This window comes from Colossoma macropomum, unplaced genomic scaffold, assembly GCF_904425465.1.
Source record: "Colossoma macropomum unplaced genomic scaffold, Colossoma_macropomum, whole genome shotgun sequence".
NCBI classification, from domain to species: domain Eukaryota; kingdom Metazoa; phylum Chordata; class Actinopteri; order Characiformes; family Serrasalmidae; genus Colossoma; species Colossoma macropomum.
Window position 1 is genome coordinate 15506482 of NW_023494804.1, and position 19065 is coordinate 15525546.

The 19065-nt window shown below is 39.1% G+C and overlaps 1 protein-coding gene across 2 annotated transcripts in view; it reads left to right on the top strand.

The window, feature by feature from the left end:
- Positions 1–7076: 7076 nt before the first annotated feature.
- Positions 7077–19065, top strand: part of kcnip3b (Kv channel interacting protein 3b, calsenilin) — a 32389-nt gene continuing 20400 nt past the window's right edge. For both annotated transcript variants that reach the window (XM_036595226.1, XM_036595227.1), the window contains exon 1: positions 7077–7134. In XM_036595226.1, the coding sequence (XP_036451119.1) occupies positions 7129–7134 (6 nt within the window). In that variant the 5' untranslated portion in view covers positions 7077–7128. The remainder of the gene's footprint in view (positions 7135–19065) is intronic.

Here is a 19065-nt window from a genome sequence, read left to right on the forward strand (position 1 = left end):
GAACTATGAATACTCAAAGAAACATTTGCATGATGGAGAATGTGTTGTATATGGTACAAGCTTAACATCATAATGATAGAAGAACCCTTTTTGGTGCTATATAGAACCATATACAACACATTTTCCATCAATCTGAAGAACCACTTTACTATGCAAAGAACCATTTAAGAATGAAATGATTAAGGAACCATCTTTCTTAAAGAGTGTATTATATACCAGCTTGGCATCATAATGATAGAAGAACCTTTTTTAGCACTAAATAGAACCCTTTTCAAAAAGTTCATGGTTCTATACAAAACCATTGTCTTTACTGAAGAACCCTTGAAGAACCATCTTTTTTAAGAGTGTATAAGAGAGTATATATGTATTCGCAAATATGAGCAAAACTTTGATGTTTTACAGTTATAAAAAAACATAAAATCAGTTTTTTGTTAGTCTGTATATTTTCTCTGTGTTCCTATGATGAAACGTAACGAGAACCCAAATAGTGATCTCAGCTTCATAATATCATCGCATTAATATTCTCTGTATATGCAAAGCCCACTCACAACAGTGTGCATCAACATGAAAAAAAAAATTAAATAAAAAAGTGGTCTAAAATATGTTAGTATATGAGCAAAGGCCTTCATATAAACACGGTACAAAACGTAGCCAGCAAAAAGAAATGTCTAAAACTACACTATATGAACAAAAGTATTGGGAGTGTTGGAGACTTCTATGCACTATGCACCTCAGCAGTCTGCCACTTCATGGCTGAGTTGCTGTGGTTACTAAACGTTTCCACTTTTCAATAATACCACTCACAGTTGATCGTGGAAAATCTATGAGGGAAGAAATTTAGCAAACTGACTTGTTGCAACGGTGGCATCCTATTACAGTACCACGGTCGAATTCAGAGAGCTCTTTTGTGTGTGTAAAGGCAGACTGCATGGCTAGGTGTATTTTATACACCTGTGGCAATTGGACTGAAGACACCTGAATTCAATGATTAGTAGGTGTGTTCCAATACTTTTGTGTATTTATTTGACCAGTAAGTGTTTTTATCAGTAAAAACACTATATTGCATTAGAATAAACACAACCAAACATAAATACAGATAGTCAGAATGTATTGTTTTAAGTACAGTTATAAATGTGTAGTTTAGAAGAACACAGGCTTGGTTCCTGAACACAAAAGAACATTAAAAGAGCAGCTAATAAAATGCTAAACAGATGAAAAATTTAGCTGCTTTTACTATCACTGTGAGGAAAAGTGCAAATGGAGATTTGAAGTTTTATATTGTCCGTCCTCTCTCAGGCCTGCAGGGAGGGAGTGAAACCTACTCGGCCTCTCTGATCCGCCGGCGGGGGACATCTCACCTGCTGCTGATTAATTAAGTCTGAGGAAATCCTGAGAGATAAAAACTCTTTAGTTTAATCATATTTAGAATTAGTTCAAGCTGGAGCCTTCAGTATCCTTGACCTCTGACCTTAATAAGTTTACTGCATGAGCAAACGTGCCCAAATTAACAGCAGGAGCTGAAACCATGAGCAAAATGTCAATAAAACCCAACACTGAACTTTTAGAATTTTATATTTTGGTGGAAATAACATGAGAAATTCCAGCATTTAGGGAATCATACACCACATCAGCTTTAGGAGAGTATGTAGCTAAAATAGGATACTAACTGCACATGTTTCCCTGTTTTTATTTTTTTGTTTGGCTAAAAACTCAAGTTGATATAATTCCACCACTTTTGGAATTTGTGCATAATTCAGCGTGAGATGTAAACAGAGTGATTCAGAGTGGTTTGGTGTGAAATGGTTCAGATCTCTTTGCAATGGTGGTGATAGGAACCAGGGGTCACCATGACTACAACATAAATATAGACATTTTACTATCCAGAACCACTAGTGAACCTACATGTGTCTTCTGACTTTTATATGGAATGTTGATGGGAAAATAGTGAAAAATCTGAAATAATACATTTTCTTTGGGGACTATTTTGCCTCACAACACTCTGCATGTATCCCTCCACCATGAAGGGAGTTTAAGTTCTCAAAACATCATAAAACAGTGTCTCAGACATCAGGCAGTGAATTCATAACCATTTCATGTAATAACTTCCTGACAGGGAGCTTTTAGAGGTGGACGGTTCCTATCACCACCACTGTGAACAATTCTGACTCAGTGAGTTTCTCTAGAACAGAGAGTTTCACTCCAAACCACTCTGAACTACTCTGTTTACATCTTAACCATTTATCAGGGACTGCGATCGATTGCAGCGATACGGGCAGCGAAAAGACTGGGGGCCTTTTGGGGCAGTCATGGGCTAGAGGTTAAGGAACGTCGGTTTGGTCGCCGGTTTGATCCCCTGAGCCGACAGTATGTGATTGAGGTGCCCTTAAACAAGGCACCTAACCCCCAACTGCTCCCCGGGCGCTGCGGATAGGGCTGCCCACCACTCCGGGCAAGTCTGCTCCCTGCCCCCTAGTGTGTGTCTTCACTAGTGTGTATGTGGTGTTTCACTGCACGGATGGGTTAAATTGCAGAAGTGAAATTTCCCCATTGTGAGACTAATAAGGGTCTCTTAATCTAATTATGCACAGATTTTTAAAAAGTGGTGTAACCTTTAACAATTTGACAGCATTAGGGGCACGTGTATGATGGTTTAGGAGGTTTGCACAGTCCTAAATGCCAACCTGTTAGCTACATTAGCCTTGTAGCTTCACTGCTAAGACTAAAGAAACAAACTTCAGACACAGAACACATCTTGTCCGATGAAATGAATTTGGGGTGAGTCGGGGGGGTGCAATCAATTCCTTTGATATTGCTCTGCTCCACTGAAAAACCTGTGTAACAGTAATGCAGCGGAGCAGAAAGTAGGATAACTAATGCATGAGTGTGTTTTTTCATGCATGGATGCTGGTGTGGTTTCTAGAGAACCATGTTATCTGGTGAAACATGCACATGTTTAGTGTCCATGAGGCCCGACATCACTTCCTATGGGACAGAGCAGCTCATGTGTAATAGAGATGCACTGCAAAGACCTTTATAATATGTATACATTTACTTTGACCTATATTTGAACAAAAACAATAAAAAACAAAAATGATTTAAAAATTGCAAGGATTTTAGATATTTCACTCTCTACAGTGCACAATATCATCAACAGATTCAGGGTATCCAGAGAAATCTCTGGGCATAAAGGGAAAGGATGAAAACCACAAGTGAATGCTCATGACCCACAACCCTTCAGACACACTGCATTAAAACACCGGCATGTTTCTGTGATGGAGATCACCACTTGGGCTCGAGAATACTTTACCAAACTGTTGTCAATAAACACCATCAGTCACTGCATCCACAAATGCAAGTTAAGACTGTACTCTGCACAGTGGAAGTCACATCAACAACCTTCAGAAAAACACTGCCGACTTCTCTGGGCTCAAGCTCATCTGAAATGGACTGATGCTCAGTGGAAATGTGTGTTGTAGTCTGATGAGTCAACTTTTCAGATTGTTTATGAAGAAGAAAAAGAACATCCAGATTGTTACCAGCATGAAGTTCTAAATCCAGTGTCTGTCATGGTGTGGGGAGGTTTGCACATCTGTGAAAGCACCATTAACACGGAACACATTTTGGAGCTACAAATGCTCCACGCCACCTTTTTAGAGACGTCCATGTTTATTTCAACATGACAACAATAAGAAACATTCTGCATGTGTTACAGCAGCATGGCTGTGTAATCAAAGAGTGTGGGTGCTAGACTGACCTGCTTGCAGTCCAGAACTGTCTTGAAAACGGCACATTATAAAGCACAAAATACAACAGCGAAGGCCTCATATTGTTGAATGACAAAAAATTATACTTTCAAAACTGGATCAGTTTCAGTCCCCACAGTGGTAAACATGCTTCTGTAACAACTTTTTTGGAATATGTTGCAGGCATCAAATTTGAAACAAGTCAAAATTTACACAAAACAATTAAGTTTAAAGGTCAAACAACAAATATTTTGTTTTTGTTCTGTTTTCAATGTAATACAGGTCAAATAGAATTTACTAATCACTGCTTCTGTTTTATTTGCATTTCATATACTGTCCCGATCTGGGTTTGTGGAATAAAGCTATATAAGAAAATGATGAGATCTTACACTTTTCTTCAGCAGTTTTCAGATAAGGCCGAAAGTGATTTTGTTCTAGTTAGTCTGTAAAGCATTTCACAACTCATCTTATTTGCTGAATTGTATTCTGATTGTTTCTGGCTGATTCCACTTTATTTAGCTGTTATTTTTTATTTTTGTACATGCTAAAGGAGAACTTAGTAGCGGTTAGCTGCAGCAAAAAGCTGGCCATTACTTCGCAACTGGTGCTCAAAGGATCGAAACACACACACACACACACACACACATTTTCTAAGCCGCTTATCCTTCTCACGGGTGGCGGGTGGAGCTGGAGCCTATCCCAACAATCATTAGGCAGAAGGCAGGAGAGAAACAGTTATTGTGAAAAAAAACAAAAACAAAACAAATTGTGCTGTCAGAACTATTCATTTTCTGTGAAGGAGCTTTAAGAGATGGACTAGTTCATGCCATTAGAGCTCAGAATTTTGAATCTGCATCACTATCTGAACTGAAACTGAATTTTAAGGTTTGTAAGAGAGCAATCTAAAATCTGAAACTGAATTTTATGGTTGATGATGTACAATTGCAATTACAATCTGAATCTGAAATTCACTTTCAAAAAAGCCATCAGCTTTACTATTGATTTACATTTTCAGCTTCACTGTCAAAATAACATCCATGTGTCTTTCAGGCAAAAGCATTTCTTCCTTTTTTTTAGTAAAGAAAATGTTATAAATACAAATTCTATATAGAGCCATAAACACTCAAAGGGTTTTTCTACTGTTGCAAGCTTGACATTGTAGCAATAGCAGAACTCTTTCGGTGCCATATAGAACCACATACAACATATTCTCCATCATTCTGAAGAGCAATTTCACCATGCAAGAAACCATTTGAGCATGGTTCTTTTAGTATTTATGGCTCTAAATAGAGTCATTTTCTATAATAAAGAGCCATTGAAAAACAGTCTTCTTTTAAGAGTGCACAATGGAACATTTCACACCTGTTTATGTGTTAATCTGAATTAGACATCTTGCACTAAGCTTTCTGCTCTGTTGTCTTTTCTTTATGTGACCCCAGCATGGCAGTCACATTAGTAATGGTGCTCAGATAATGAAGAGTATCGTCTGGGATCTGAACCAGCGCTGCTTCGGTCACCACCGAGTAACCACTGCACACATCATATCAATTATTTAAACGTCCTCACACACTGCTGTTGATGCTGCGCTTTGTTTACTGTCTACAGCCTCCAGCATCACCGCACATCAACACCATTTTTACTCACTTTCAGTAAAACTGGAAGGACTTCCTCCAGCTGCTCTTCAAACACACCTTCACCAGCATCAAACATCACTGCAGGAGACTATTTTTAGAGCCTGTGATATAATGTTTCTGCACTAAGAGATGAGTGAAGGTTTTAATCTCTTGAATTAAAGACAGTACTTTGGCTGAACTGCACATTCACATCCACATGATTTAGATATAAACCAAAACAGAAGTTGTTACTTTCAGTCCTCTCACATGTTTAAAAAGACAGTAAACATCCAGATACCCTTCTCTGTCACTCACAGAAAGGATTTAAATGGTCTAACCAGACTCTAACTCCTCATTGATTGTGACTCACTGATTCAACTCATTCTGATTCAAACTACCTGCTTCAGTGAACCAAACTGTACAAGTTCTGATTCATTTTGCTCCCCACGTTCAGAAATGTTATTAAAGCTGCTATTTCTATTTCTTTTTTTTTTTGATGTGGCATTTTCTACTACACGTTTTAGGTTTGATTCAGATGAAAATGAACATTATCAGTGAATGAAAATCACAAGAACATAGCATCTGAATTCACATTACCAAGGTATTTGTCATGTAGTATATGTGTATATATACAATGGTTTATTTATATTTATATAGTGTGACATATTAAGTAGTGTGACATTGAATATAGTTTTTTTTTCTAATTATACTCATCAGAAATTTGAATCATTCAACTTCACTTTTCAGGAGAATGAAAAAACATTTCTAATGGAAGTTAGAAAAAAATTATGTAGAAAAATAAAAAAAAATCACAAGAACTAGAGATCAGACAAAATAAAGAAAAGCAGAACGCTGCATTCAATGACGTGCCCTGCTACAAATAATCATACACTCTTAAAAAGATGGTTCTTCATTTTTTTAGTAAAGACAACCCAAATAACAAATAGTTTTGGGCCGATTCTGGCTTTCCTTTGTGAGTGTTGGTTGACTACCAGGTAGATGTTAGGCATGAGGGCCAGAATAGGGCCATATCCTGGCCAGCTTTATTCTGTTTTGGCTTGTGTATACATTTGTGGGACAATTCTGGCATGAATATTGTGGACCAACAATGTAGTTGGGCCAGATTGGGACCAGATTTAGGCCATATCCTTTAGTTCTACTCACTTTACAGTGTGTGGGCCAGATCTGGACCGAGGACCCAGCTGTATACTGGGCCAGAACAAACCAAGGATGTGGCCCAAAAGTGAGCCAGGCAAATTTTGCTAACTGGGAATGGTTCTTAACAGAACCATGAACACTTAAAGAACCGTTTTCAAGATTAAAAGATTCTTTGCATTGCTAAAGTGTTCTTCAGATTAATGGAATGGAATGGAATCAATGTGTTGTGTAGGGTTCTATTGTTACAAGTTTGCTATTGAAACAATCTAAGAACCCTTTTGGGTGCTATATAGAACCCTTTTCAAAAAGGTTCTATACAGAACCATCTATAGCACATTCTGAAGAACCCTTTAATGAGGCAAAGAACCCTATGATAATCAATCATTCATGATAGCTGCTTTTGATTGGCTCCTGTCAGTAGGAGAGCTCGCTTTTGCGTGTAAACGTAAGAAACGTTACATTCGTACGCCGGTCACAAATCGAGTCACTCGACTCAGGTAAAATGACTTGTTCAAAAGATTCGACTCAGTGGCTTATCCTCCTCGCTCCTGCGCGTGCAGCGATCAGAGCGAGCGGAGCGAGTGGAGGAGAGGAGCACGAGACAGCCGGACACCATGCAGGTAAGACTGACCTGAGCGCGTTAATCGACGATTAGAGAAATGTTAGTGATTCGCTGTTACTGACTGTAAACTTATTGTAATAATAAACAAACATTATAGATCATGTGTGACGTGTGTGCGCACGTGCAGCGTTTACCACTCCGAGATCATTTCACAGAAACATAGAAATACAGATTTTCCACTTTTTAGCGCTTCTGCTTTTACTGAATTACACTTTCATTCACCTTGATGTATAGACAGCAGCATGCTAGTGTACATTTAAAAAGATGGTTCTTCGAGGGTTCTTTAGCAAAGGCAATGGTTTTGTTTATAACTATGAGAACCGTTTCATGCTTGAGTAGTTATTTGTTTTTTCGGATTGATGGAGAACGTGTTGTAAATGGTTCTATATAAAACCTTTTTGAAAATAGGGGTTCTGCTACAATGTCAAGCTTGTATACAATAGCAGAACCCTTTTTGGTGCATGCAAAGAACCATTTAAGCTCATGGTTCACAAAAAAGTAGCTTGTAATGACAGCAGAACCCTTTTTGGTGCTATATAGAACCATATATAAACATTCCACCGTGCAAGGAACCTAAATGGATGAAATGACTATATAGAACTCAGGGTTCTAAATAGAACTATTAAACCCTTGATGAAGCACAATTTTTAAGACTGTATAGTAGGGGTGGGAATCTCTAGGCACCTCATGATTCGATTCGACTACGATTCAGAGGGCTGCGATGCGATTATAAAACGATTATCGAAGCATCTCGATGCATTTTTTTTTTCTATATAGCATTTATATTTTCTCACTGTGTGAGCTCAAGTTTCGAGTTCAAGTTTCAAGTTTATTTGTCACTTGCACAACATGTCAGGACATTTATGCAATGAAATGCTTGTGGTGAGGCACAGGTAACCACATATATTAAATATACACAAAATATACACAGAATATAGAGACAATATACATTTTAAAGTGACTAAGTGACTCTGTGGTGTTGTTATTTAAAGTGACTTGGTACTTTAAAGCAAAGTATTTGTAATGATCCATAATGAATTTACTTCCAATATCTTTTTTAATAAAACAAATGGAAGTGATGTGGTAAGTGAACTAGAAGACTCTCATTCAGTGCTCTTGTTTGGAGCACGAGAAGCTGCTGCTACTCATCTGCGATAAAATGCGCAGTTACGGTGAAATAAGATCCAGTGTCAGTGGATGTCCACACAGCACGTTACAGCTATTCTACCCGTTTTCTTTAGTGATTTTATAACTTCGGTTTTGGTCACGTTGTAGAGACGGGGGGGGATCGCTGTGTCAGTAAAGTATCTTTGAGACGGGACGTGTGCAACATAGCGCGAAAGCCCTGTTTCGCAACGACTGAGAACCGGCGTGCAGACTGCAGGTCACATAGCAGCGATGCGTTATTAGCATTTATAAGCAGCGCAGTTGGTTTCCTGGTACATTAAATCTGCAAAGAGAGACTGTCACACTAAAAAGTGGCAAAGCTGAAGTCAGCTTCTCTTTCGAATTCTCCCGTTCCACCTTAAATGGTGCCACATTTACATTCGGCGCCTCAGTTAGAATTTAAGGTGGAACGGGTAAATTCGAACAAGAAGCTGGAGAATAAGAAGCGACTTCAGCCTTGTAAAACAGTCAAACGTTGAGAGACATTTAACTGATCTACTTCTGAGGAAAAGTTTTCTCGCGGAGATGGGAGGAAAGCGGCTGTAGCTGAGCTGAAGCTTAAAGTAGAGCGAAGTAAATCTGCTTTTTCGTTTATACTGTTTAGTCTGTACTAGGACATTATCACATACTGAGACATACTGAACGTTAAATGTTGTGGCTGCCAAGGTAATCTGATTTTTGTTGAAAGGACAAAATGTCTCTTCTTATCATTTGTGTTGTGACTCCTGATCTAACCTGGCTTTTAACACAGAGGGAGCCGGTCGGATTTCTCGCTCATCCATTTGTGTTTTTGTTATGTGCCGCCACAGACTGTCCAGGCGCTGCACTTCTGCACTTCCAAGTTCCGCCTTTTGCGTTCCGTCAACATTACATTATAAATTTAATATTTAGAAAATCGATTTTTGACATTTGTGAATCGATTCAGAATCGTTCACGTCCACATCGCAATGCATCTAAGAATCGATTTTTTCCTGTACCCCTACTGTATAGTAACCGTCATTCATGGTGTTATACTGTCTGTTTATATAACAACCTATTTTTCTGGATATGACAGAAGTTTCATTATAATAATAGCAGCTAATGATACCCACTGTGTACAATTTAGCCAATTTCTTACATTAACTAAAGCTACCTGCATTTAATTTGTGTTTAATGTTCATTTTTAAGTGACCATTAAACAGGCTGTTATTGTTACTATTTCTTTAAAAAGGAATCCCACCAAATATTTAAAAGGTTAAGATGTAAACAGAGTCATTCAGGGTGGTTTGGTGTGAAACACTCCATTCTAGAGAAACTTACAGAGTCAGAATTATTCACAGTGGTGGTGATAGGAACCAGACGTCCACCTCTAAAAGCTTCCTCACAGAAAGTTATTACATAAAATGGTTATGAATACACTGCCTGCGACACTGTTTTATAATAGTTGAAAACTTCAAATCCATTCATGGTGGAGGGATACATGCAATGTTATGAGGCAAAATAGTCCCCAAAGAAAACTTATTATTTCAGATTTTCCACAATTTTCCCATCATCAACATTCCACATAAAACTCAGAAGACACGTGTAGGTTCACTGGTGGTTTTGGATAATAAATAAAATGTCTGTATTTGTGTTGTAGTCACGGCGAACCCTGGTTCCTATCACCACCACTGTAGAGAAATCCGAACCATTTCACACTCATCATTCTGTTTACATCTCACACACTGAAAAATGGAGAAAATTAGAAAAATTGGATGGAGTTTCCCTTTAAGACTGACATATTAAAATGGGCTTTGTTCTGATTGGATGCCCTGTATTGTGCTTTGTTCAAAAAGGAGGCCTTAAACACTCTTTATAACTTCAACATGAATGGGCGGATGAATGTAAATGCCTTGGCTTTATGACATTACAAAAGCAACAGTAAGAAACATGGGGTTTTCCATGATACAGGCCCTTTAAATGAAACAGTGTGAGCAGTGTTGCTCAGTGAGAGAGTGAGGAAAGTTTCGTGCTTCTGCTGTGAGTTGTTTGATGGATGGTTTAGTGTTTGTAAGCGGCGGTCAGGGCTTCATTATTATGTAACAGCAGTTCGTCTGCATTTTAAAGTTAAACCAACTCCAGCATGCCTCCAGGCTAACGCATCTCAGCAGCTTCGCTCTCAGTCTGTCTGTTCGAGTTAAAAGCCAAACGTCTCTGTGTTTCTGCTAAACATTCGCTCTTCTTTTCTTTCCTTCCTATTCCCAGTGTGCAGATTTCTGTCATAGTGTCAGTATTATCTAGGAAATCCACTCTTTTGTAGCTTAAAGCACTGGTTCAGGATCTTATAGAACACAGCTTACTGCAGTAAAGCCAAAGTGAATGCTTATCTTAAAGGGCCAATGTCCTGCATTTTGGGTTTATGTGCAAAAATCGTTCTAATTAATTTCTACATGACCATTTTCCAGCTTCCCTTTATCCCTTAGAATTAACCAGGCTGTTTTTATGACTGTCCTTTTAAGACTGATATATGTCAAAAAGCTCTGTTCTGATTGGCCGCCCTGTATTGTGCCTCATGCAAAAAGCTGAAACACCCCTTTTGACTTAAGCATGAATTAATAATAGATTAATATACATATCACTTCTTATCTGATCTGATCTGTTCATCTTAAATTGGAAGTGAGAAGCTGGAGCTGTTTTACTGTTCTAAAGAGTTTTATCTACTTTTGGCAGCGATGAAAGTAGAGAAGCTCTACTATATTATATAAACTGAGTCTGCTCTGCAGTTTCTCATTAGGCTGAATAAATAACTGACTCTAAAACTGTAGAACGGACTCAGTTTATATCACAATACCTACATTTAGAGTCAGTTATTCATTCAACCTAATGAGAAACTGTAGAGCACAGATTTAGTTTTTCGGTTTTTAGGGATAAACATTTGATCAAGCAGGAACTTATCCAGCTTCAGTATGTCCTCGTTATTGATCACTTCTTGTATTAATGCTCACTGAGAGCGTGAGAAAAATTCACTGAGACTCAAAAGCGGAGCGCGTCCTCCTCCGGACAGCAGGATTACAGTGAACAAATGAATCAACTAATGAAAGTAAACAGATTCAGCAGACTCAGCGTGATGGATGTGGAAAGAAGTGAGAGTGATTTGCATAAACACACCCACAGCTCTATTTACAGAAGAGACAGTAAGAGTGATGACTTACTGCATTATGTAATAATCCTCCACTCACAGTGTCAGATAAAAGAGAGAGAGAGAAAGAGAGAGAGAGAGAGAGAGTTAGCTGAGAGAGAGAGTAGATTACTGTTGACTTCTGGAGTCGTTGTAGAATTTATTGAGAATAAACTAGACGGACTCGTGCACTTTTAAAGAGAAGGTTAGGTTTATTTCAAGGCGCCCTCACACAGAGATGTTCACAGATCTTTTTTTTTTGTTCTCCCACAGAGAACAGGAGCAAACAACAATTATAGAGAGTGTTAACACCCTCAACTGGCCCAAACAACCAACTTGTATTAATGTTATGTACCTGTGATAGAGAGACAGTGGAAAAGTACAGAACATTCTGAGATGACCTAAGAGGATCAGGCCCTTAGAGACAGTATGACTTTTCTGATAGATAGAGTAAGCATATAAAAGTTATAGAATTAACCACTTTCCAACAACCCCCCTGTGATCTTGTAATGAAGGATAATGATAAAAAAAATAGAGTGTAGATTAGTCATTGAGAGAGATTAGTTAGCTGAGAGAGAGAGAGAGAGAGAGTAGATTAGTTAGCTGAGAGAGAGAGAGAGAGAGAGAATGAAGGGTAAAGGCTCAGTGTTTGGTGGTCTGTGATGATGTTATTCTTACCTGATGCTCAGTTTAAAGCAGTAAGAGCAGCTCTTCTCCTTCCTGAGCACACAGTGTCTGTAATGAGGGGCTTACAGCAGTGACAACACCAGGATAAAAAATAAATACCTTTCCTTTGTTCCTTCTCAAGGGCCCATGTCATGGAAAATTGAATTTCCCTCACTTTTTTTGAAATGAAAGAGTTTAATGTAGCATGTAAACACTGTCAAAGTTAAAAAACGTACTGTCTACATATATAGCCCATTGACATGATGTGCACATTTTGTCCATTATTATCTCCATTATTTTGCCAAAAATTATTTCATAAATACATGACATATGTCAAATTATTCAACAATGTTTAAACAATTTTCAGTGCATCTATATTAAATTAGTTTTAGTGTCCAGCCATGTTGGAAGTTGCCGCCCAACCATGTATGTTGATTAGGTAAACTTTTAAAAAAGGTAATTTAGTTCTAAAATTCAGAATAAAATAGTTTGGCATGACTTTATGTTTGAAAACTTTAAGACAAAAATCATTTTGCAATAGAGCCAACTTTTACTGTGCTCAACTCACTGAAAACTTTTGTCTGCAAGTTCTTACTTCATCAAATGTCAGGAATACAACCAAAAACAAAGAACTTTTATTTTGACATGCTTGTACAAAAAGGGGCCATGGTATTACATCATGGTGCCAAGGTCAGTAGCACTGTCACAAATTTAGTAAAAGTGTGATGTTTCAGTCGTGGTTAAAACGGTTCTGTTTACCATGTCAGGTGTTCTGACCTCAGGAAAACCATAAAAATGTGAAATTATTATAAAAATGTTTATTTATTTGGAAAACACAGACAAACAGAGAACTTGTAGAGAGGAGAATTACCACTCTGTAATATTCTCTGTGTTTCTCAAACACTAGAGGACGCTCCCGACCGACTCCAGAATAAAAGTTTAAGATGGAGCATTTGAGTAAAATCATAGTTTATAAAAGCTTTATAGCTGATAAAGTAATGTAACAAGTCTCAGGCTAAAACTTATTCTCAGTTGTCACCATTCAGAACGTAAATGTTACCATAAAGAAGTGGAGTTTTTTTGGTTTCATGTCACCTAGCTAAATTCCTTCCATTGGATAACTTCCTCTCTGGCCTAAACACAGCACGTGTGGCATGGTTAGTCATTACACATAGAAATGTACCATACCAAAATAAAGGTATGTAAATGTGTTTAACAAATCAATTTGAAAATATTTGAAAACATAACATAACATGACAAATGCAAGTGTTGTAGGTATCGATACTCTGTCATGATTTGATATCTTGTTTATTTGAAATACATTGTGTATGATTGTCTCACTGCATACGTACATGGTTAATGTAAAGTACAATGCAGATCACATAAGTCAGTACAGTTTAGTTACATCTGTAACCTTTATTATAACTACATACAACTGAACAAATATAATAACAAATTTAAATAAATGCATTTTAAATATATATTTAACACATACATTTTGGCCATTTTCATATGTTGCAAAAATATATTTTTTTTCCATATGGGGAAACCACATAATCAAGTCTGTTTACTCAAGTAGCTGCTGATTGGTCGGTATAAGCTTCAATTACTATCATTAGCCTCATAGCTCGGTTCTAAAACTAAAGACGCAAACGTCAGACACCAAACACGGCTTGACTGATTGACTACATTTAGACTAAGAGTGGAAATTGGATTTCTTGCCAAACTATCACTTTAAATCACCCAAAATAGGATTTTTGGGAGCACAGGGAGCCAGTGTTGGCAGAAGGAAAAAGCCAAGTATATTCTTTAAGCAGAACTGAGGCGTCGCTTTTATTCAATCATTTATTAAATAATCTGGCGGAGTGTAAATGAGGTTCCCCTTTGGGGACGTTATCGAATGAGCCAGGGGAGCGAGGCCTGTATCAGAGCGGAGCAGCGTGGGAAATTAGAGGCAGAAAGTGTGGGGGGTTTGATAGTAAGGGCAGTGTGGGAATTTATTCCTGTGGCAGCTGATTATTTTAGCTGCTGGGCTTCAGCACTCAATGCCTCAGCCTAAATCTAATCCTGATTCTAATGTGGATGCATGTTGGGGGATATTTGTGGTTTTTGCCTCAAATAATATTGGTTTGTTGCTGTGTTTAGTATTCAGCAGCACTATTCTTTGGGCCTTTTATTGTTTATAATATTAAAGGATCCATTTTCTTGCTCCATCAATAACTTTTTGTTGTTATATGCATGAAAAAACAGTCAGAAATCATTTTTATATGAACATTTTCCAGCCTCTCTTTATTACATAGAATTAAACAGGTTTTTGTTACTGTGCGTTTAATTTATGCACAATATTTTAGTAAAGGCAATGGTTCTACTAGTACTGTGAGCTCTGTATAGTACCATTTCATGCTTAAATACTTCTTCGCATGGTGAAATGGTTTTTCAGACTGAGTATGTGGTTCTGTATAGAACCTTTCTGAAAATGGTTCAATATAGCACCAAAAAGGATTTTACTATTGTTATGATATTAAGCTTGTAACAATAGCGGATACCTTTTTGGTGCAATATTGATCCATATATGACACATTCTCAATTTAAAGCACCATTTAAGCATGAAATGGTCCTATATAGAACTCATTGTTCTAAACAGAACCCTTGCCTTTATTAAAGAATGCTGACCGATTTCTGTTGAGCCTCATTCAGAAAACAGTCTGGGTTGGAATGTGGAACTGAGGCCCTGTTCACACCTGGTATTAACATCTGTCTCAGTGGTCTGATCATAAGTGGACGTTGAGGTGTGTAGCTGTTCACACTTGGCATTTCCATGGCTCTCGAATGCATCACCAGTGACCACGTGATGGAGGCGATTGGAGAAAGGGAACTGCCCATGTTTACTGTTTTTTTAGACAGTCTCACATGACCAAGTTCAGGAAAATGCAAGGGCTGTTATAAACATTAAGATTGCATGGATTGTCAACACAGGTTGTAAACAAATGAGAGGAAAAAATAAACTACACAGCTGCTTTCATCTCCGCTGTGATGACACAGATGATTAGAGGCTCCTTTGATGCTGCTGTAGACGCATTGTACTCTGTTCACACCTGTAGAGTGCTGTCCACTTATGATCAGATCACCCAGAACAGTGGTAGGCTGAATGGGTGGGGCTAAACTGCTGTTAGCTGAATGGGTGGGGCTAACCTGCTGTTAGCTGAATGGGTGGGGCTAAACTGCTATAGGCTGAATGGGTGGGGCTAAACTGCTGTTAGCTGAATAGGCGGGGCTAACCTGCTGTTAGCTGAATGGGCGGGGCTAAACTGCTGTAGGCTGAATGGGCGGGGCTAAACTGCTGTTAGCGGAATGGGTGGGACTAAACTGCTGTAGGCTGAATGGGTGGGGCTAAACTGCTATAGGCTGAATGGGCGGGGCTAAATTGCTGTAGGCTGAATAGGCAGGGCTAAACTGCTGTAGGTTGAATGGGTGGGGCTAAATTGCTGTAGGCTGGGTGGGTGGGGCTAAACTGCTGTTGGCTGGGTGGGTGGTCATATGGAGATGTGTTCATGGTTGTGACATCACAACAAAAATTTAAAACAGGCTGCTTTTTCAGTTTAGTTCACATATATGGACTGTATGGACTGGAGAGTGAACGGTACATTTTGAAACATTAATATATGTTATATACATTAATATATGTATATACATTAAAGTCCTTATTTTAAAAAGAAAGGATCATTTGTTTTTTCAGTGATGGAGGCCCTTTAATGTCTGACCTCTACTTAAGTGGACTCTGATTTTAAAGATTTCAGTCTGGGATTCAAGCCAAGAAGACAGACAGACGGAGAGATAGAGATAAAACAATGTGATTGGGAGAGAAAGTCAAGGACAGATAGTGAGCAGTCTTTCAAGCATGGTGAGTGAAAAAACAACAAAAAACATGTTATCATCAGCGAATCGTGTTCCTCAGTGTTTGGATGTAGCTAAAAGGTCAAAATCCCAGTGTATGGCGCTCCTGCCTACCGTGTGCGTGTAAGTAGCAGTTGGGCACTCTGCAGGTCTGAGAGGGATTAATTGGATCTGCTGTGTTTGCTGTGTTGACAGTGCTCACAGTGAACACAGACGAGCGCTTCAGTGCTGCTGTATTAATAATGCAGCAGGTGTGACAGCCCGCAGGACACATGCATACACCTCCCACCACATACAATCACAAAATACACACACACGTATACATGTGGCCTAGAGGTCTGTGTGGGTATGAAATTGAAGCCCAAACCTGACCAGGCCAGACTGGTACCGCTGAATTTGATATGCAGAAAATGTGATGCTGTGATAAACTGGTATTTCATGCATCTGTAATATATATCTATGTCCCCAAGGTCCTATCTTCCCAGAGTGCCATGTTTCAAGAGCCCTATGTTCCCAGGACACTATGTTCCTAGGACACTGTGTTCTTAGGTCCCTATGTTCCCAGGACACCCAAGGTGCTATATTCCTAGGGTGCTATTTTCTCAATTCCCCTATGTTCCCAGAGCACTGTGTTCCCAGGACACTATGTTACCAGGGCACTAATTCCCAGGGTGCTATTTTCTCAATCCCCTATGTTCCCAGGGCGCTATGTTCCCAGGCCCCTGTGTTCCCAGGACACTATATTCCTTGGGCCCTATTTTACCAGGACAATATGTTTCCAGGGTGCTATATTCCTAGGGTCCTATGTTCCCAGGACCCTACTTTCCCAGGATAATATGTTCCCAGGACACAATGTTTCCAGGACACTATGTTCCCAGGGTGCTAATTCCCAGGGTACTATCTTCTCAGGCCTGTATGTTCCCAGGGTCCTATGTTCCCTTGACACTGTGGGTGCAATGTTCCCAGGGCGCTAATTCCCATTGTGTTATTTTCTCAATCCCCTATGTTCTCAGGGCACTGTGTTCTCAGGCCCTTATGTTCCCAGGGTCTTATGTTCCCATGACACTATGTTCCCAGGCCCCTATGTTCCCAAGACATTATGTTCCCAGGACACTATGTTCCCAGGGCCCCATGTTCCCAGGCCCCTATATTTCCAGGGCCATATGTTCCCAGGCCCCTGTGTTCCCCGGGCGCTATGTTCCCAGGCCCCTTTGTGGGTGTGCTCATGGTCCTACTAAGCTAGTTAGTTATTAACTTTTTGTGTTAAGCTAAAGTACTCCAATGAGAGCCCCTCATTTTTATCTTATATTATGTAGACAGCAGTTGCAGCTGTTCTGGTTTTAATCTAAGCAGTGTAGGTAATAGGCCTGTCGCAATTAAGACATTTTAGCTGCTGATTAATTGCCATATAAATAACTGTGACTAACAATTATTTTTTTCCTTTTTTGTTCACTGTATGTAACTGTTCAGTTACAAGGCTGAAGTGACCAAATTTACTGATTAGCTATCTTTCTTTCTGGATATAGATTCTTAGTTGCACATCTGGAGCTCAAATAAGTAAACATTACTCACTGCTGCCCTCTCCTTGCACCAAGTTAGAAGTTCTTTTATTTGCATGTATTTGCCTCAATACAGCAGATGAAAAAGCACCCACTTCAAATTCTCGTTGTGATGTAAACATTGTGAAAGCCAATATCTGTGGAAAATAGTTGCCATAAGCTTCAATAACTACAGTCAGATGATTATGTTATTGCGAAAGGCCTAGTAGGTAACCACATGGGTGATTTCAGCAAAGCTATGACGCCAGGCGGACCACCAGGGTCACCACACCAGTGCTTTTCTGTATGTTTGTGTATGTAGTGTCACTCATAGCTGTTCTTTTATCGAGGCTGTGTTTAAAGAAACTGAATTATTGATGCTGTTCTCAATGCACAGCTTTATCTTCTATTCATATTCCGATCAAGAGACTGAGAGGTTCCCATCATACTTCATTATAAACACATACGTTATCGCTGCCCCCCAGGGACGCATCTAGAATGCTCTTTGTTTTTCCTGCCACAGTAATGTAACTGCTCACATACACACAGTATACATTAGTGTATACTGTATTGCTTTCATCATCCATCCTGTTTAATATACTATAAATTTGGATGCACCTGACTGAATGTGTGCTTTTCATAATCTTAAAAGGGACCTACTATGCTTTTCCAGTTTATTGTGCCTTTTTGTGCATGTAAACATTCTGCAAAGCCAAAAAGCTCAAAGTTCCCTCCAGAGGGAGAAACTCTCTCCCACAGAAACCACTTTTCTCAGCTGCCTGAAATACTTAGTTGGAATTCCAGCCCTTTTCCTTTGTTACAAGATGGCTCAATCTCGTAACAGTCCTTACTGCCTGCCTACCGGTGAGCTCGGCATGCCCTCACACAGCGCACAGCAGGTACTGGAGGAAGGAGAGTGTGTTCAGTGTTGTAGTGTGTGGAGAAGACGCTCACCGGACTTTCAGCATCCACTCTAGATTAAACTGATACAGCAGAACCGATGCCGCTGGAGAAACAGCCACAGCGGAGTTTACAGCTGGCAGACTGCAGGACAGGGGTGGAACATGGAGGGGCGGAAACGCTCTGGAGGCTGACCGATCAGAACAGAGTGTGCGAGCTGACCAATAGGAGCTCTAACAGAGTGTTTCAGACAGAGGGTGATTAGAGATGAATGTGTTTTTGGAACATTGAAGCTGTAATTCTATTATAGTAGACCCAAAATAAAATTATTAACATTGAAAATTAGCATAATATGTCCCCTTTAAAGATAGTCTAATATAAAGACTTATGCTTATAAACCTCCAGCGTGTAGTTTTCATGTAGTGTTTTAGTGAAATGCAGAGAGAGATGTTAAAGCCCAATCATTCTATCATTTTGATTACTGTGTGTACCTCGTTAAAAGTTAATTAGTGGAACGTGTGTCCTCGTTAATGTGTTTGAGCTAGTGTTTTTGTTAGGTGGGGTCTAAATAACTATTTGGCAAAAGGTCAGTATTTCTGATGTGTGTTATTACAGAGCTTATTATTCT